Source organism: Rhinolophus ferrumequinum, chromosome 3 (assembly GCF_004115265.2).
Source record: "Rhinolophus ferrumequinum isolate MPI-CBG mRhiFer1 chromosome 3, mRhiFer1_v1.p, whole genome shotgun sequence".
Lineage (NCBI taxonomy): Eukaryota > Metazoa > Chordata > Mammalia > Chiroptera > Rhinolophidae > Rhinolophus > Rhinolophus ferrumequinum.
Window position 1 is genome coordinate 95,742,270 of NC_046286.1, and position 21,903 is coordinate 95,764,172.

Consider the following 21,903-nt stretch of genomic DNA (forward strand, 5'->3'; position numbering starts at 1 on the left):
CTTCTAGATGCTTCTAAAATTAGGATAGATCTCAAGAAAAATGACATGAATCAGGATCTATACGAACGGCATAAAAATAAAAAAGGCATTAGAATATTTCATGTTTTATAATAAAGAAGAATTCTATATTTCTAAGCATCATGGACATAAGTGTTTGTTGCTTTCTAAATCTATTCCTTTACATAACATTCTTATTTTCTGATGGAAGCCCAGTGTTGTGGCTATTCATTCTCCTATATCATTATTGCTGATTAAAGATTAAAACATTTCACATGAAACTTAGTACCTTTTGTTATTTAAAGAAGAGAAACTCTCTGCTTTATCTGTTACATCTTAAGTCACTCACTATAAATATATGAATCAGATATAAGGACAATTGAACAAGAACCTCTAGTCCTATTCATCCCGTGGGAGCACAGCTGTGACGTATTTCGGAGAGCTTTGTGATTGCTCAGTCTTAAGCACAACCTTATAAAATGAGGGGCTTTGAAATGCAGGTCAGGGTAGAATGCAAAGCAACTGCTGGCAATAATATTAACCCTTAGCCAGGACGAGGTTCTGGTTCAGCTCTGAGGGCAGAGAACTGGTGGAGCCAAAGACAAGCTTCCCAGGTCAGAGAGTAAGTACAGAAATGTCTCACGCCCCACATGTGAAGGGCTTTTCTGAATTATTTTTGTTGACAGATGCTTTCCCTGCTTGCTCTTTTACTCAATACTGACTTTTTTTTAAATTAATGATTACATGTAGCGTTTTTTTTTTTGTTTGTTTGTTGTTTTTTGCTTGAATATTAATTTTTGACTGAAGGGATTCTTGGGTACACATATTTTTGAAGTATTCAACTCATTTTTAAGTGCTGTTCTTTCTATGTAAATAGTTGATTATGTGAACCTAGGGAACATTCTTTTTCACTTTATTTTAAGTTGAAATGCCATGATTTTTATAGACAGAGAAAAAGAGGCCTTGAACTTTTAAGTACCTAACTAGAAACTACTTGGAAATATAATGTGCATGTGGATTAGGTGTGAAAACACGTTCTATTTTAGATATAGTTCTCTATTTGTGCCAAAATTTATTTCTATGGTAATATGTTTTTCACTGATTTTATTGGTATTAATTTTCATTATTAATTGAGTTAAATTGTTCAAGCCCATATGTAAGGAAATAAGTTTCCAGTAATATCTACAAAAAAACATGAAAAAATGTATATAAAATACAATTTTTGTGCTAATAGACATACCCAGTTTGATATTATCAGATGGAAAACTTAGTAGAACAATCAGTTTTTTGAAACTCTTAGCAAAGATACTAAACTTGAATGTCTCAACTCTGTAATAAGAATATTTTACCCAGGATTACTTCTAGAACCATATGAATATGGCATTCAATATATGTGGGCCAACTACGTGCCTGGTGGGAGATCGACAGCAGTTGGATCTTAATTTTTATTCAAGCACTTGTCAGCAAAGGAAATCCTCTTGATTTAAAAAGGAATCATAATGCGTTTAACTCTTTCTATAAGACGAAAATTGTTTTCCAAACTCTGCAAGAAGCTTTAGGAACTTCTACTAGACACTCAAGATTACTGTGTACCTACCAAAAAATAAATCGAAAATATTATTTGTAAAGATATATTTACCCGTAAGTTCATTGCAGCATTATTAATGGTGGCCAACACATACAAACGACATAAGTGTCCTCTGAGAGTTGACTGAATAAAGGAGTACTGGTACATAGGCACAGGGGAATACTACTCTGTCATAAAAACTGATGAAATAGTGCCATTTTGAACAACATAGATGGAGCCTGAGAGTATCATGCTCAGTGAAAAGAGTCAGAGAGAAAAGGACCAGAACCGTAAGATTTCAATCTTATGTGAGATGTAAAACAGAAAGCAACAAATGAACAATCAAAACAAGAAAAGTCATAGACGGAAGCAACAGTATGTGGTTACCAGAGGCTAAAGGGCGTGGGGGGGTGGATGAAGAGGAGCAAGGGTGTCAAATATATGATAACAGACTGAGACTAGATTTTGGGTGGTAAACACAAAATACAATATAAACATAATGTATTAGAGAATTGGACACCTGAAACTAATATAATGTTATTAACAAATGTTACCTCACGGGGACAGAGCCAGGAATGCAGTTTCCAGGCTCTTGGCCTCACGTGGAAAGGTGTTGTCTCAGGTAGTAAATGACCATCAACTGTGATTGGATGGTCGTAGGCTGTGACTGGTTGGCTGTCAGTTGTAACAGGTTGGCCATTGGCCACTGTTATAACTGCCATGACTGCATTGGTTGGTTGGCTGGTGGGCAGGCAGAAAAGAGGATGGCGGGTTGCGAAAGGTGTGCCTCCTGCTTCCTGTGTGTCCAACTCAGCCACCAGCGAGAATATAGTGGTATGACTCCCCTTTCTATGGCTCCATGGGTGTTCATTTTTGACCTCACCGTATCCTGCGTTCTTATGTGGGGAGCGAGAGCTGAGACCCCACATGACACCCTGCATGACATACCTCAATAAATTAAAAACAAAAGAATTACCTGTCTGGAGATATTGTGGTTGGAAAATCTGATGTGACTCTTTCCCTTTCGTGGTGCAGAGATGGAATCCCGAAGGAAGCCCCAGCTCCTAGTGCACCTGACACTTTTCAGCGTGCTCTTCTCACAAACACTGGCGTGGCCTCTTTTTGAAACACCTTTTCTGAAGTAAGTTCTCTTTCAATTCAGACAGTGGAAGATTTCATGTTTATCTAACTGAGAATTTCCTTTCTGTTATATAGAACAACTCATTTTTTTAAAATTTGTATTATTTATTTAAATATTTGTTTGATACGTTTTGCAAATTTTTCCATACCATGTCAAGAAGATTGTTCTTTTTTATATCTCTTACTAAAATTATATTAACACATAACATTAGAAACCTGAAGGCCCACAAAATACATTGAATCTGAGTGGCTATTCAAAGATAGAAAGATTCTTTGGAGATGATCAATACAAAGCAATATGTCACACCAAGGTGAATTATGAAGTAATTTTTTGACAATTAGAGAAAGGAAACAAGTTAATACACAGATCTTGAGAAATGTTTGGGCCAAATGATGCTATACATCAACAAACATACAAAGTACTTCCAGTTTTCATATTGAATATTAAAAATGCTTCAAAGTTCTATTTTGTATGAAATCTTTCTTCTTGTGGAATTTAACTTTTTGCAAAGCAAAGACATTACAGAGGACGCTTACTTTGCTTAATGCTCAGATAGGCGTTGACCTGATTATCTCTTATGCTTAGGACACACATCTTGTCAAAGTTATATGGCATCTAATTTACAGGATAAACCAAAATTTTACTATTAATACTGTCATAACCATAGAAGCCATTGTCAATTATGCTATCCATATTTTGTAAATGGGTGATACTTCCCAAGAGTTTGAGTATTTATTTCAAATGTTTGTAAAACCAAAAGTGCTGCCTTCTGAGAAAGAATGTGTTCTACTTCTATTGTCTTTTTCCTAACATACTGAGTGACAGAATACCATTTGAAGGAGCAAATGAACTTGATCCAGCTTTACTAACACCAGACACTGACATCTTGCCTAATGCATTTGCTGGAAATGACAGGTGAGTTCATTTTATTGAGTGTTGTTTTAGAAAATGTATCTCTGAAGTATAAATGTTTTATTTTTGTGTCTCCATGAAGCTATTCCTGCAGCATAACACTGCAGGTTTCCACGTGTCATGGCTCCCTCCAGCCTGACTTACTGCAGCTCTTGCAGCTGTCCATGGTGTTCATGTGCAGAGGCTGCAACAAGCCAGGATGAGCCCATCACTCACTTACATTCTGTTGCACGAAATTCAACGTCAGAAATTATACTAATTCTAGTAAAACTTCAGTGTTTAGGATTCCATGATAGAGGAAGTTCTAAGGCAAGTGTTTCATATCTATATAAAGAAAAGATGCCTAATAATAAAAACTACTCATTCACAGATCCATTTGTCAAAAGCAGCATTTAACTAGAGACAGAGAAGCTCTATACTGAAGACAAAAAATAAAAGCTTCCTTCTTAGGACAGAAAAGTTGGTTGATAGGTCCTAAGATACTCTCCAATTTAAAAAATTTTGTTTCCAAATATTTCCGGAGAAGAAAAAGCAAAAAGCATAATAGTGTTTCTATTAAAATCAGAATAGTTTTTTTCTTATATGTCCTTACTCATGGCACATGAATAAAGCATTAAGATGAATGAATCAATCAATCGATCAAAAAATAGGAACTATTTTTAATATATTTTCCCACCAATATGTCTCAGAGAAGATTTAGTTTGAATGATTCCATTAGTGAGCATTTATATTGAGGTATCCCTCTAAAAAAGCTAATTTGTTTAATTTTTCAATATTTTGGCTGGAAATATATAAAATATCGACATAAATTACAAGAAAATATATTTTACTAGGTTAAAATATCCTTCTGGCCTTAAGCTTGCACAAGAAATATTCATAATAAGCTGATTAGTTTCTTTCTTATTCATTGAGCCACAACAATATTTTAGAAAGAAATTTCTAAAATAATAGTATTCTTTCTTCCTTGTTTTAGGAATGCCAGACATGCTGAGGAAATTATAACCAGCGAGTATAAAAGACTCTTGGGTCAACTTCCTGCCAAAAGACATGTTGAGTCCTTTATTGGAAAACGAGATAGGTAAGAGAATTTATTATTTTTTCAACACATTGTAATTATTTAATCAGCAAATTATATTTTTGCTGTTCACAATTTATTTCTTTTGTTCCAAATTGATAACTCCTGATAATATTCAATGTAGTTAAAAATAATTCATATTCTCCAGTAAAATATACCAGTCCGATGCATTAGAAAATCAGGCTTTCTTGTAATATAATACTCACTGGTTCAGAAACACCTACTTTACTAAATAGCAATCATTTGTTAATCTGCAATCAAATTGAACTTTACATGGTAAAAATAAGACATAGTATAAAAGGAAACAAATTTTAGAGTTAACCATAGTACCTGTTTTTTAACTTCTTGTTCAAACCAAACATTGGAAGATTCTTTCTTTAACTGGACAATAACTGAATATTTACTAAGTACTATTTAGATCAAATAGCTTTTTTAAAAGCACTTATTTATTAAGAAATTTCCTCTTAATGGCAGAACACAACTTCAAATATTCCCCCATTTATATTATTTTATAAATTATTTGCTCATTTACTACAGAATGTGATTTAACACAACCCCAGAAAATGCCAAAATGTGTTGGATTATTCCTAGTTTCTCTATTTTTAGGTTTTGATGTATTTTTCTTTTAGTATTTTTGTGAAAGAAAGTGAGTTGGGTGTTGGAATTCTTTTTTGTCTGACCCAAGATATTTGGAACTTTGTTGTATTTACCATTTCTTGTTAAAACTCTGATTTCTGTTTCCTCATATTTCATAGCAATGACATCACAGAGATCAGTGGCACAGCCGAACCTCCACTGAATGAACAGATCGACAGAGAATCGCTGGATTTTTTAATTGAACATTTCGGTATTAGGTAAAGACGGACAAAACTTGGTAAAATGACAAATTATAAATGACTTTAAAAATACAAACTACGTAATTGAAACTTATCTATCTCTCTGCCTCACTATCTATCTACACTCTTTGAAGCAGTAATTCTCAACCTTGGCTGCCATTAGACTCCCCTGGAGAATTGTTAAAATACCGATGTCTGGCCTTACCCAAAACTCATGGCCAGGAAATTAGTGCCTCTAGAAGTATGGCTCTAGACATTGGTATTTTCTAGGGCTCCCCAGCTGATTCTATTGTGCTTCTAGAGTTAAAAATGGTGAGTGTTGAGGTATGTGGTCTGAATCTGGAAACAGGTTTTATCAAAAGTGCTGATATTTAAAACATGTAAAGCATTTTCAATTAGCAATTTGGAATCACATGGAATTCCCTTTATGTGCATATTCAAAACCTGATTTTACTAAATTCTGCCTAGAGTTCTTTTGTCTGTGAGATCCTGTAAAACCTGTTTCTCTCTGTGGTGACAGATATTGGACAATAACAGGAAGTGGGATGATCTCTCTTTTTATTCCAATTATTTTTGTTTAGATGTTGAGTACTAAGCACAATACTGGTTGGATGAGTTCAGACAAGATGACTGTCTTTGACCCAAGATTATGATTTTGTAAGAATAGTTATAGCTACTTAAGGGTTGAAGAATAATTCATAGATAATAACTAACCTCAAAGATAATTATTTAGCCCCCAGAACACAGATAATAGCATAGGATACACATTATCTCTTTTTTGGATGCTTTCTCATCTAAGAGCCTTAACATGCACAATGTCCCTTTCTGGTTGACAGGGAGGAGGATGTCACTTCAGAAATGCTGAAAAGGTTCTTTGGAAAAGGCTGATGACAGCTCCCCAATGGTGGGTCTATCTGAGTGTTTTATTTTATTCTTTCCGCAACCATTCAGTTATTTAAGTAGGTAAGAGTCACTTAATAAGATACATCTTAGAGATCTCACAATGAGACCGCATCTAAGAAGGATACTTTGATCTGAAGATAACTCCAAGCCAGGAGACAGCTTAAAACAATTTATGCAGGGTAGTGATCACCTAACAGAGAAAGCTAATAAGGAGTAAACAGTATGGTATCTCCTAGTTTTATCAGTCATATTCCCATCCTTCTGTAAACATATAAAACAGTGGAGTCTGACACACACTAATGAGAAACACTGGCTTTCTTTGGAGAACCAGCCATGCTGCTTTTGTTAATTCAATGTTTAGTCCCACAATTGACTACTAGCACCTCACTGAAGTACAGGAAATACGAGCAAATTACAGCATGACTCGTTATTGTGAAAATAGCAAGGCACTCTGGGTCTAATTGTATTCCTGAAGTACAGCAAACTTCTTGCAGCAAAAGTCCAATTGAGGTTATTTTACCTGTAAAGGGAATGTAAGTACTATGACTCCAATAGCAGTCAGTGTAAAATATATTTTGAAAAGAGAAAGTACAAATAGGTTTTTTGTTTGTTAACTGATAAACTTGTTATCACAGTTGTTTTTATCTGTACATGGATACAAGACATATTTCTAATCTGAGGTAGTTTAAGGTTGACATTAGCCCATAAAAAATATTTATGAAACTTTGCAAGTGCTCAGTCATCACTGTATCAGAGGTTGGCATAATTTTTCTTTAAAGGCTATGCAGTAAATATTTTTGGTTTTGTGGCCTATATGTTTTCCATTACAGCTGTTCAGCTTTGATGTAATAGCATGAGAGCTACCAAAGATAATATGTAAGATGAAAGAGATTTATTTACACATAAAACTTTATTTGTAAAACATGAAGGTAGGCTAGACATCTAGCTATGTCAAAGAGAGTAAACTGGATTAGCTGAGACATAAGACTATTAATGGTCTTTCTTCAGTTCCTGGAGGAAATATCTAAGGTTTTCATTAGCGTCTTCAAGAGTGGACAGGGTGTCTGGGAAGACACCTGCGCCATTGGTTGCTTCTGTCCACTGATTACCCCTTCACCTCTAACAGAGATACAAAGTCAGGGGCTCTGGATCTGCCCATTCTTTATTATAAAAGGATATTTCAGAGAAACAAGTCCTGTTGCTCAAAAAAGCTATGTAATCACACAGCTTCTAGGAAGAATATTTATAAGAAGAAGTCCTCTCCATTAAATTAAGAAATACAATACACACTAAAACACAAAGGAGGATAAATCACTCAGGTGTTTTTAGTTGTTTGATCTGATCATTTATGTGATTCCATCCCGCCCGCCGCTTTTTTTTTTTTTTTCATTTCTGTTTTGAATGCATAGGACTGAATAAATCATTTTGACAGAAAACCTTAAAGCTCAATCATTTGTGAAAATACAAATGGGTCATTATTAATGACTGACCAGCGAGCCCCTTCATATTGCAGTTCCATTTGTGACAAACAGTCCTTTGGAAGATTCCCTCTTGATCTAACACAATCTCCTCTGATAGGCTGTTGACAGGGCAAAGAGAAACGGAAGTGTATCAAGTGAGTGGAAAAGGAATGACAGTAATATGCTATAAATAAAAATGTTTTTACACATGTACACCAATTCTTTCTTTTTCAGAATTCTTGAAGAAAAATGATGAGGTGAAGTAATTATGCTTTGATTTCTACATAAAAAATTCAATAAAAGCACTTCAAAATCAAAACTAACTAAAATTCTGTGTTCTTTAGCTGTGACTTATTTTATTCCAACATAATAACTATTGCTTACATTGCAAATATTATTTCAGAGTTCTTAAATTTACCTTTAACTCATGAAAATTCTGGAATTCCAGAGCCTGTGTATCTTTTCTAACAAAGATCTATTTAATGATAAGTAAACACCGTGTTAATTCCAATTATACGAGGAGAGGCGTAATGGAAGGGTAGTAAAAGAGCAACATTGATGTGTTTATTTATTAAGGGTACTTAACTATTCAGAAGAGTGGAACAGATAATCAGTGTCTCCAAATTTGAATGTTAAGCAGATGGAATGCTGTGTTAAATAAATCTCAAAATGTCTAAGAGAATACCATCAAAATAAAAATTCTTTCTTCAAAAAATATTTTCAAAAAATGTTATGCGTTCCCACATCAGCAGGAAAACTTTATTTTGAATGGGATTAACAGTCTCTCAAATTTAGATCTCTAATTGCTAAAGACTCTTTTATACTGTAGTGTTTCAATGAAGGAAAATGGCCTCTGCTTCTGACATTGGACCTTTTATGATGTGTTAAGTATGTCAAGAAGGTAAACTGAGTAGAGCAGTTGTTTTTCAGTAATATTTTTTTACATAATCACTCAAAAATGTTACATACCAGCTTCCATCAATGAAGGTACATTTGGAGACACAACTATTTTCCCAAAATGATTCCATGAAATTACATATAGAAAATAAAGACCTTTGATTGTCATTGCAAACAATTTCTATTGTTTTGATTAATTTAAAGGAAATGGCACTACCTTGTTTTAGCACTAAAGTTGTATGCATTAGATAGGTCTTTTTGATATGTAAGGTAGGACTATCTGAATGTTTTATTATGTGTGAGTCCTAAAATAACAGTGACTTAATAAGAGCGAACTTCCTTACTCACATTAGGCCATACATAAAATGTCAAGGGACAGTATGATGGTTCAGTTCCACGAAGCCCGCAGAAATCTAAACCCCTTCCAGGTCACCTTTAATCTCCTAGGGCACGGCCCTTCTCCTCATGATCCAAAGTTGCAGCTGGAGATCATATCTGCTTTCTTGCAGATATGGTGGAGGAAGAGGCAGGAGGAAAAAAAAAAAAGAAGCGAGAAAACAAAAGTATATACTGGTTCGGCTGACATCTTATGCTAACATCTCCTTGAGGAGAACATACTTTTATGGTGATAGTCATTAGCAAAAGAAGCTGGGAATGTTTTGTTTAGTTTTTGTTTTATGTGCCCCACCAAAAACTGGAATTTTATTAATATAGAACAAACAAAATTTTATGTGGAGACGTTTTCTTTTTAAAACTCAGGCTATGGATCTTAAATTCTAATGAAGAAGTCTTAAAGAAATGATAGAGCAAGTGGGAATCAGAAAGATCCCAACCATTAATGATGAACCAATATTATCACAAGGCAAAGCATTGCTCGCTTTCCTTTGCTGCAATTAGAAAACATGGCTACATAGTGAGAGTCTACAGCTACAAGTAACTGCAAAACGGTTTACACAAGTTGAGGTGAAGTAGACTAAATATATCTTTTTTTACATCTGATTTCACATATTGTTAAATAATTAAGTGACTTTTCTACACAAAGCACTGCACTGAGAATAGAAAGAGGCCAGATATTATTTACACACAAGAAATTTATAAAGATCAAATTGGGCCGCAGTAGTAACACAATTTGATAATAAATCTAAAGAATTTCATTTTATTTTATTAACTTAAATGCTTTTCAACTTCTTTCCTATACTTTCAAGAACTATGTATTGAATGCCTCTGATGTGCAATGTGATTATCTGAGAGTTGGGTTCTGGGCAGAGGGAACAGCAAGTTCCAGCGAGGGAAGGGTCCTGGCGTATCTGGACAGCAAGGAGGGCAGTGCGGCCGGAGCTGTGTGCACTGGAAAGGGCTGAGCAGGAGATGAGGTGAGAGAAGTCACCAAGGACTAGACCTCGTGGGGCCTCACAGGCTCCGGAAGGACTCAAGGACTGAGATGAGGAGATGGTACGGAGTTTGGGACAAGGATGTGGCATTATCTGAAATCTATTTTATAGGGTTGTTCAGGCTGCTACATTGGGAATAGGGTGAAGGGCTGGAGGGGTGCTAGGGATGGAAACAGGGAGACAAACGCGGAGGCTACTGCCATGAATCAGGTGAAAGACGACAGTGGCTACCAGGGCGCAGACAGCGCAGGTGGGGAGCAGTGGAGTCTGAATACGTCTTGAGAGTGAGTCACATTATTTGCTGATTGATTGAGGATATGAAAGAGCAAAGTCCAGAATGTTTCCAGGTAAAACACCTGAGCAACTTGAAGGATGGACAAGATGGGGGGAAGGAGCTTCCAGAACTCCAGTTGAGGAGGCTAGATTTGGGTATTTCAAAGCTGATGCTGAATAGAGTTGGAGACACACCTGAGGAGTCCTGAGGAGATGCTGCGCTGAAGACAAGCAGTTGGGAGGCTTCAGTATATAGATGAGATCACCAAGGGACCAAACGTAGCTGACAAAGCATCTCAACACGTGATCCCTGGGTGGTTCATTTACTCAGCTGCCATAACAAAGGACCACAGAATGGGGGCTTACACATCGGAAGTTATTTTCTCACAGTTCGGAAGCAGATGTCCAAAATCAGGGTGCTACCCACCCTGACGGCTGTGAAGGACTATCTGGCCTTCCCTGGCTTCTGGTACTTTGCTGGCAATTCTTGACCTGTGGAAGCATCACCACGCTTTGCCTTAATCTTCACATGTTGCTGTTGTCTGTTTGCGTGTGTGTGTGCATGTATGTACGTGTGTGTGTCTCCAACTTCCCCTTTTCAGGAGGACACCTGACATGATGGATTAGGACCCATGCTAATCACCATTTCGACTCGGTTACCCCTGTAAAAAAATCACCTGTCTCCAAATAAGGCCACATTCTGAGGTACTCAGTTTTAGGACTTCACCAATTGAATTTGGGGTGACACAGTTCAGCCCATCACACTGAGGCTCTCCAACTTTAATAGGGTGGGATGTTGAGGGGGAAATGGGGTAAAAAGGAAAGAAAGAAGAAGCCAGTGAGTTAGGAGTAAAATAGGAGAAAAACAGGAAAGTGTGTAGTTTTGTAAAACAAGTAAGAAAGTCTTCCAAGGAAGAAGGCATCATTAACAATGTTATGCTGCTGCTGTGAAAAATAAGAATTACTAACTGTTTTTTTAAACAAGTAATATTAATAAGTAACCTACTATGTGCTCAGCACTGTTCTGTGTTATGGTGATACAACAGTGACCAAAACACAGACAATATTCTGCCCACATGGAGCTAACAATCTATTGCCTAAAACAGATGAGACAAGAAAGTAGTTAAGGAAAATAATATTGTGTTAGAAAATGATGAGTTCTGAGGAGAAAATTTAATGCACACAAAGAACATATTAAGTGTTAAAATTTTTTTTGGAAATGTTGAAATTTAACATGATGTTCCCAGAGTAGGCTTCCAATAAAGTAAATTTTAAAAAGCAAACAAACAACAACAACAAAAAAAAAAAAACAGAAAGAAATGAGCTGTCTGTATGAGAAAATCATTGTAGACAGAAGGAATTCCAGATGCAGAAGCCCTGAGCTTGGGACTTACCTATTATAAGGAACGGAGAGGAGACCAATTTGACTGAAGGGAGAATGATTAAGGTACAGTGTAAGAGAGAAAGCCAGAGATGTTTTAAGGAACCAGGCTGCATATTAAATCATAGGTCATAGCAAAACTTTGGTTTTCATTTTGAATAAGATGGGAAGCCAAGGATAGAACTGGCTCCCTCCCTGCGCAATCTAAAAAGACACCTGCCTTCAAAACCTTGATCTGCACACAGTGATCTCAGACTTTCTAGCTTCTCTTTTTTTTGTTTTCCATTCCATCCTTCCTTGTTTTTTCCCCTTCCTTTTTTCCTTCCTTCTTTCCTTCCTTCCTTCCTTTCCTTTTCCATAAATTTTCCAAACAGACCACAGTTAACTGTTGCAGGTACTATTATAAATATCGAACATGAGTGAACAACCGAGGATATCTAGGTATTTGAGGAAAACTTGAAGAAGGAAAGGGCCAACTTTAAAAAAATTAATATGGCTGAAAAAGAAATGTCAGAGAATAAAAATAAAATCTTAAAGATAATCTAAACATATTGCATAAATAAAACAAGGCCTTGATTCAAGAACAGTAAAGAAAATGCTCTTGGACTGTGAAATTGCCTAAATGAAAATAAAATTTAACAGAAGTGTTGTATGTAAAATCAAGCAAATTGCCTCCAGTTTTAGAGATAAATTATAAATAAAAACATGAGACACAGATAATCCAAACAAAAAGTCTGACAAAAGAAGTTTTAGAACAAGAAAAAGAAGAACCTCGATGGGAGAACACAATTAAGGAAATATCAGAAAAGTCATTTCTACCTTCCCTACGTTATACTTATTGTGACATCCGACCACATGCCTATTTCACTCCTCAATAAACGCACATTCTACAGAATATAAACTGTCCCAGAATATCTAATTATTAATAGATCGTTGAATTTCTCAGTTTGAGTCAAGTTATCAAGTAGTCAAACTGACTACATTCTTTTGTGAAAGTCACAAAACGTTCTGTGATAATTGGTTGCAAAAGCAGCAAATTAACTCTTAAAATGTCTCTAGACATCCTAACCATTTTCATATTTACGGCTTCTGGGGGTAATAAATTCCACCGCTTAGTTTTCTAACATCTCTGCAAGAATTAAATTGAATGTATGCAATCTAATAAGCAGAGTTGCATATTTCCTTCTGTGTTTATGTAAATAAAAACTATATATTACCAGATGTTGCCTTAATATTAAACGAACACATACCACACTGTTTCCAGTTTTCAGATACAGAAACTATTTTACAGGATATCTCAAAGATAAAGACTAACAATTGTACAATAATATCTGTGAATTCCTGAGACCCTTTGGAGCCACACATTTTATTAGATCTAGACTTTAGAAAAATATATTCCAATTATTTATTTGCCTATTCTTGTTTAGGGCTCCATCTCAAACTGTACCCTTTCTGGTTAACAGAGCAGCTGCAATTGTTTGAAAAGACAGAGAGCGGAAAAGACACATGAAAGGCATCTGCCTTTTCACAATCTTCTGTTGACAGATTTCTCTCCTCCACTATCAGAGAGAAAATATTTCCTTATTCCTTCTCTTTTGCCTCATGTAATGTAAGTCTCCAGCCAGATGCATCTCCTTTCATACTTCAACTTTTCTCATTTTTACCCCACACAAATGTGCTCTTTCTTTCTGTTTTCTTGGACACTCGCTTTGGTTTCACAATTTTGCTTCTTTCGCTCTGGCTCTTTTGTTGTTTATAGAGTCTTGGCTCCATGCACCAGGGCATATCTCTTTGCTCCTTTTCTTACCCACACGTTAACCTCATTTGTTCCAGTGACAGAAAATTCATATACGCATCTGTGTCCTCAGATTTCTTTTTGTCTCTTCAATTTTCTTCTATTAGGTCGGAGCTTGAATTAGAGCAATGGACAAATATTGAATTTCTTGTTAACTTTGGCAAGAGTGGAGGTGAAATCAAGCACTTGTTAGCCCAAGTTTATGGGGATAATGCCATGAAGAAAACGGCAGTGCACAAATGGATTAAATGTTTTTCTGAGGGTAGAGAACGGGCTACTGATGAAGAGAGGTCAGGGCAGAGAATAATGAGCCAACAATGAGCCAACCTGACGAAAACATTGCAAAACTTCTTTGGATTGTACTTCAAAATCGTCAGTTGACTGTGAAAAGCATAGTAGACCAAGTAAACATCAATAGAGAAACAAGAAAATTTTAACTGAAAATTTTGGCATGAGAAAGATGTGTGCAAAAATGGTCCTGAAAGACCTCACAGATGAACAAGAGCAAAGGAGAGTTCAAGTTTGCCGAGACCTTTTGGAGAGGTAAGACGAGGTCTGGGGCCATGTTATCACTGGTGATGAAACGTGGGTGTACCAATACAACCCTGAAACAAAATGTCAAAGTGCACAAAGGAAGTCAGTCAATTCTCCATGACCAAAAAAGTTCCACCCGTGCAAATCAAGAGACAAAACGATGTTACTAAGCTTTGTTAATACCAGAGGGATTATTCATTATGAATTTGTACCAACTGGACAAACAGTTGACCAAGTTTACCTTTTGGAAGTGCTGGAAAGGCTGCGTGAAAAAGACGAAATCAACCTGCACTTTTTGCTAGCAATTCATGACTCTTGCATCACGACAATGCACCAGCTCACATGGCACTGTCAGTGAGGGAGTTTTTAGCAGTAAACAAATCACTGTATTGGAACACCCTCCCTACTCACCTGCTCTGCCTCCCAATTACTTCTTTCTTTACTCAAAGATAATGAAAATATTGAAAGAAAGACATTTTGACAACATTCAGGACATGAAGGGTAGTAAGAAGACAGTTCTGATGGCCATTCCAGAAAAACAGTTCCAAAATTGCTTTGAAGGGTGGACTAGGAGCTGGCAATGGTGCACGGCTTCCCCAGGGGAGTACTTGGAAGGTGACCATAGTGATAGTCAGCAACGAGTTATGTGGCCCTATTTCTAGGATGAGTTCGCAAACTTGATTGTCCCACCTCAAATGTCAAAGATCTCATTCTGAGGGAGAAAATCTGGTTTTGTGTCCTCTGGAATAGAACGCTAGTCTTTATCACATTAATATACTGTCTTTCTGCACACAGGACTTAACCTGTACTCCATATAGCAGCCAGAGTGATACTTTAAAAACAGATACCAGCTCACCTCATGTCTCTGCTTACTGGCTTTCTCAGTTCCTTAGGATGAGACACTGTATCAATTTCCCATTTATGCCACACCTCCAGGTTCTCTGAAACAACTTTTGTTGTTATTGTTATAAATGGATGTTCTTCCCTCTTTCCTCCTTTATATTTTTCAAGCCAAAGTTCACCCGTTCAATGAATGTCAGCTTTGATATACCTTCCTCTTATATTAATTTTTGTTCTGAAAGACGCATTAGAGCTGATTGCCTGGCTAGGTCTTATTTTCAGGGAAACACGGTATCATTTTTGTGTGCCAAAAAATATTTTTCTTTTGTTTTTCTACAACCAGTTAAACTGTAAAAACCATGATTATCTTTCAGAACATATGAGACAGGTGATAGACTGGATTTGGTTCACAGGCTGTAGTTTGCCAAACCTTGATGTAGAGTTTAAGTATAACCACAAAATTGAAGACATAGTTCTCTTCAAACTCTGGAAACACCTTATCCTATGAATTCAATAAATTCCTCTACAGTCTTTATAAATTGAAAGCAATAATTGGGACTCATTTATGTAAGACTATTCCAGATTTTTTTTATTTTTTGCTTCAGCCTTAGAAACACAGGTTTCAACAATAAGATTAAATAATGTCAAATGAAAGAAAAATAAAAACCTTTCTATTTTTCCATATAAATTATTCATTTCATTCTGATCAGTGAGCATTAAGAGGAACTTATAATGTACCTGGAGTTGGGGATATAATGATACCTAAGAGTCAGTTCCAGTGACAGACACAGTTAAATCAATTGATCATTTCATTGCAGTCTGGTAAACACTATGAGAGAAAAATACAGAAAGAGTGCTACAAACACAAGTCTAGAAGGATGAGAGAAGACATTCTAAAAGAGTAATGAATCATTTACTTTTTAGAAAACATTCCCTATTTCTTTGTGAAAATATATTTTTATAAGAATTTTACTGGCTTAGACCAATGTTTGACCAGGTTAAAATAGACGCCACTCCTTAATCAAACATTAACCAGAGGGCGGCTAATGTATACATACTATTTCTTTTAGGGAGTAAAGGCAGCTTATTTATTGTTTATTGAGACATAACTCTAGAAAAAGAAACAATGGACATAGCTGAGAAAATTTTTTAAAGATAAAATTGGTAAAACTTGGGGAAAAGCATCCTATACAAAAATTAAGTTAGATTTGAAGATGGGAAAGAAGTATTGGACATTGGACCAAAAGAAGTTTTTTAAATGTAGAAAGATTTGAGGTCCAAAGCAAATACAGTTGAAAAGAGCACCATCCCAATCTCATGCACCCACTTACCTGACACAGATCCTGAGCCCCTGGGATGTGTCAGGCACTGTCCATGCACATGTTGTCACTGAGGACGTGTCCAATGTAATATGCTCTAGTCACAGTGTGGTGCATGTTATGTTGGGGAAATGCAGAGTCAAATGGGAGCCCCAAACAGGGCACTTAGCCTAGTTTTAAGAGGAGATTTGTTTGGGATCTTACCGGAAAAGTATCCTCTTAGCTGAGACTTGAAGAAAAAGAATGATTAGAGTGGGTCCTCCTCAGAGGAGGAAATGGTATGAGTGAGAAACCACAAGAAAAATAGAATAGCATACTTCTGGGAACTGACAGTTTTTTAGCATGGCTTGAGAATGGATTATGGTTGGATGGGGTGAGTGCAGCATGGACTAGGATTGCAAAAAACCCAGTACAGGAGAAGGAAAACGGAGACTTGGCCTTCTTCAGTGAATCCTCAGTTTGTTATCTGAAGAACCTCAAATCTCGCATCTGGCTTTTTATTTTTATCCTTAAATGATAAGAACTGCTATGTATATACCCGCAAATGTCAGAGATTATTGATATCTGTGCCTAGAAACACAGATAAATCCAAACTATATAATTCTGATTCCCTTCTCAAGAAAAATGCTAAGAACAGCTCTTCTTATGGATGCAGAGAAAGACAGTGTGCCGTTTCTAATACTTTAGTTCAGAACTATTATGATAAAAAGAACTGGCAGGGATTGGATTTCTCTCTCTCTCTCTGCCTGCTGTTTCTTTGTGGCAATCAAGAGGCCCTAGTGCCATAAAGAAACCTCTTTTTACCTATGTTTGCTTCGAGGGGTTTTATTGTTTAGATCTTACATTTAAGTCTTTAATCCAGTTTTAGTTTATTCTTGTTCGTGGTGTACGAAGGTGGTCTAGTTTCTTTTTCCTTTGTTTCTTTGTGTCTTTCTTTCTTTTCTTTTTTTTTTTTTTGCATGTATCTGCCCAGTTTTCCCAACACCATTTATTGAATAGTTTGTCTACCCAATTGTATGTTTTTGCCTCCTTGTCATAGATTAAATAACCATGTAGTGTGGGATTATTTCTGGGCTCTCTATTCTGTTCCATTGTTCTATCTGTCTGTTTTTATGCCATTACCATGCTGATCACCGTAGCCTTGTAGTACAGTTTAATACATTATTTTCAAACTCTTGCATCTCAGCCATATATGCTCTTGTGATTCCTCTTCAGCCTTTGTTCCAAAATCGATATTTATAAAATTATCTGACAAATACAACCCTAAGATAAGGTATTAATGATTCACAACCATTCAATACATTAGTCTTTGTATATGTATGTTGGTTTAAAACAGAAAATTCTGAAACAAAGTTAAGTAATAATTTTCTATTGAATTTCGGCATCATTAATTGAGATAGACAATGTGTTCTGGAACTAAAGGATAAATTGTTTCTGTTAATCCATTTAAATAATTATGTGTCCAATTGTTTAATATTCATTGCCATATTTCAGAGTGTAGAATGAATTTAGCAGGTAACTTCAAAGGGAACATTGACATTAGTTATATGATCTTCATCTAATCACTGCTAAAAGAATACAAGAATCCTGGATAGAAATCTAAATTTTCTAAGCTGAAGGGATTAAGAATATAACATCGCAATATATATGCTTCTAATTCCCTCTTTATATACAATACAAATGTGATAGAGATGCAATCATAGGTATACTTTCATATTAAAAGTATACATACACTGGGTATATCACAATTATATACTTAAACTGTTTGATTTATAAATGGGGTATGTTTAAATTGTATATAAACCTGGATATTATTCCTCATATAAGTTTCTGAAAGCTATAGGGACTTAAGAATATTAGGGTAAACATGACTTCTTAAGTACCTTCCCAAATGGGAGGCCATAGACCAGACACTGACAAAGCATTTCTCTGAGGGGCCAACTAGTAAAGGAAGCATTTTAGGCTTTGTGAGCTGTAATCCCTGCGCAACTACTCAACTTGGCCATTGAAGCACAAAAGTAGCCATAGACGATACATATCTGATAAGCATTTCCATGTTTCAATAAAACTTTACCTATGGACACTGACATTTAACTCTCATATCATTTTCACATATCACAAAATATTAGTTCTTGCGAATGTTTTTCAGTCTTTAAAAAATATAGACTCCCTTCTTAGCCTGAGAGATGTAAAAACCAGAGAGTTGAGCCGGATGTGGCTCAAGCCAGCAGTTTGCAGACCTCTGATCTACACCTACCCCCTTCAGGATGAGCCTGGCAGAGAGAGGATACGCTGAGTGTGAGTTAGGCTGAGTAAGGTGACAATGGTGTCACACAAGAGGCAGCAAAGAGCACCTCTGCAGCATTAAATCTATAATAGCAACAGGGTCTCTCTCTCTTAGCACTTTGCACTGAGGAGAACAGGGTGAATCTGGGTTTCTGTCTATCTCCTGAGCTCAAATCCCTTACATCTGATTCCCTATATTCAGTATGTTTTAGTCTAGAATTCCAGTTTTCTTTCTCTGCCGCTGGCCCACTGATGGTAAGGGAGCGGAGAGGTGCTAGAATTTATGCACTTTTGTGTCCATTCTGACCTGTGAGCGTTCAACAGTGGTGATAGCAAACAGTTTCCAGAATATCACTAGTTCTTAATAGAAAGAAAGCTAACCTCAGATCAGAAGACGCAGCTTTCACTACCATATTGTAATTAACCACCAGCTGACATTACAAATATTACATCAACTCTACTGAAATCTACGTAACTTATCTGTACAAGAAGGCTCTTGGATAGTTGTTCTAGGTTTTCCAGGCGGGAATTCCCGCCCATTCTCAGGAATTTTTTTTGGTTTCCCATTCCTGAATCCCGAGAAAGTGGTCGGGAGAAATCAGGAAAAATGGACTCCCTGAACCCAGGTGGTTGGTAGTATCGGTCGTCACTTTGTGGAAATGATTTCTCATGGAGAACAGAAGAAACAGTTTATATATCCAGGAGTCAGGAACGGGGAGAGCGGAAAAAAATTCCCGAGGACACGTGGGAATTCCTGCCCGGAAACCCTAGTCCTTACTTTATGAATGTATGCAGTTTGTATAAACATCACTTGGCTGAGAGCCTTAGGTAGAAAATATGTTTTGCTAATGATCGGGGGAAATTATTGAAAGATATGTCAAAGTAGGAAAAAAGCCGATTTAAACAGGAAATTCACGTTTTTATATTTAATGAGTTATATCCTAAAGTATTCAGTTTTCCCTTGTTTGTTTTTCTTGAATCATCCTGACTTTATTTGATGAAAGAACTTCTGATTTACATCAATTTCCTTGAAAGAAAAAAAGAAATACATTTTTTTTAATTCTGTGAATTAAGATTTTGAAATTTCAGATGGTGCTATAATCTCATTTTATAATGCAGTTTTGCTCTCTAGTTTAAGTTCACAGGAAAATTATAGTTCTTTTTTTAAATTAATTCATAAAAAATGAATTATTTTTCTTACTTTTGTGTTTTACTGTTATTATGGGAAAAACTGTCTTATAATGGAAAAATTTACTGTAGTTAGTTTGGGGAATACTAAGTGCTTCTTTACACAAATTAATAATCAGCTTTGTTTTTTTCCTTTGGGGTATTTCTGCTTATTATTTAGCATCCATTTTCTGCTATACTTCGACCAACTCACTCTGCTGTTGCGTTCTTAAAGAAAATTGGTTCACTGAGAACTGGGTGACAAAGAGCTAAGGATAAAAACATTCCAACATGAGAACCATTTCAAATTCAAGTTTTGTAATATTTAGGTTAAAAAAAAGTTCCTGGAATTAAGCCCACAGGAACTCTGACAGTCAGAGCTGTCAATTAGAAAACACATTTCCAGGACATTTTGAAATTTAATTATTAATTTTCTTTGTAACCGGATTAGAAAGTCTGATTAACCTAGTAGCATATACTTTTGCTGGATCAGCCTGACTTTGAATGAACCAAATAGATAATAAAATCTCAGAAGAAAGAAAGGAGTTTTTAGAAGTGTTGTCCCTTTAGGAACTTAAAAACAAAAATTAGAATATATGCACTCGAAATTTAAAAAAATAAATAAATGGAAAGCTGGCATTTCACTTTGTTGTCCATAGAGTTTTCCATGCGGCTGCATTTGCAGTTTAAACTCTGGATAAATGTATGCTAAGTAAGCTACTTTGAGTTAAAAGCCCCACAAGAGATGTATCAAATGCAACTATTTCTGAATATTAATTTGTATCCTGCTACTTTACCAAATTCATTACGGTTCTAATAGTTTTTTGGTGGAGTCTGGGATTCTATATATATAGTATAATGTCATCTGCATATAAAGACAATTTTACTTCCTCCTTTCCAATATGGATGCCTTTTATTCTTTTCTTTGTCTGATTGCTGGGGTTATAACTTCCAGAACTATGTTGAATAAAAGTGGTGAAAGTGGGTAACCTGTCTTGTTCCTGATCTTAAGGGGAATGCTTTTAGCTTTTCCCATTGAGCATGATGTGGGTTTATCATAATGGCATTTATTATGTTGAGATATGATCCTTCCATTCCCACTTTGCTCAGAGTTTTTATCATAAATGGATGCTGGATTTTGTCAAATATTTTTTCTGCCTCTATTGATATGACCATAAGTTATTTATTTTTCATTTTGTTAATGTGGTGAATCATGTTAATTGATTTGTGGATATTGAACTAATGTTGCATATCAGAAATGAATCCCACTCAGTTGTGGTGTATGAAGAGAGAAATTAAAGACGATACAAATAAATGTAAACTTATACCATGCTCATGAATAAGAAGAATTAATATAGTTAAAATATTCGTACTACCCAAGGCAATGTATATATTCAATGCAATCCCTATTAAATGAACAATGACATTTTTCAAAGAACTAGGAATTATAATCTTAAAATTTATACAGAACAAAAAAGACCCCAAATAGCCATGGCAATCTTGGAAATAAGAACAAGTGGGATGTATCACACTACGGGACATCAAAATCATACTACAAGACTATAGTAATCAAAACAGCATGGTATTGGCATAAAACAGACACATAGAGCAATAGATCAGAATAGAGAGCCCCGGAATAAATCCATACCTATATGGTCATTTAAGCTACGATAATGGAAGCAAGAATTTACGCTGGGGTAAAGACATTCTATTTAATAAATGGTGCTGTAAAAATTGGACTCACACATGAAAAAAAATTGAAACTGGACTACCTTCTTACATCATCATATACAAAAATAAATTCAATTGGTATCAAAGTCTAAATGTAACACTCAAAAACACAAAACTCCTAGCATAAAATACAGCAACTAAATTTGCAGACATTACCGGTAGTAATATTTCTACTGATATGTCCCTTGGGCAAGGGAAGCAAAAGAAAAATAAACATGGGGGATTTACATCAAACTAAACAAGTTTTTCACAGCAAAGGAAACCATCAATAAAATAAAGAGGTATCACACGAAATGGGAGAAGATATTTGCCAACCACACATCAGATAAGGGGTTAATATCCAATATCTATAAAGAACTAATGTAACTCAATACCACAAAACCAACAACCCAATTAAA

The 21,903-nt window shown here is 35.8% G+C and overlaps 1 protein-coding gene across 1 annotated transcript; it reads left to right on the top strand.

The window, feature by feature from the left end:
• Window positions 1-510: 510 nt before the first annotated feature.
• LOC117020711 (VIP peptides-like) lies at window positions 511-8,144 on the top strand. The gene is made up of 6 exons (XM_033103319.1): window positions 511-619; window positions 2,600-2,705; window positions 3,525-3,620; window positions 4,591-4,695; window positions 5,448-5,546; window positions 8,126-8,144. Exons 2-6 carry the CDS (start codon window positions 2,602-2,604, stop codon window positions 8,142-8,144), a joined length of 423 nt encoding a protein of 140 aa, XP_032959210.1. The 5' UTR covers window positions 511-619; window positions 2,600-2,601.
• The last annotated feature ends 13,759 nt before the right edge of the window (window positions 8,145-21,903 follow it).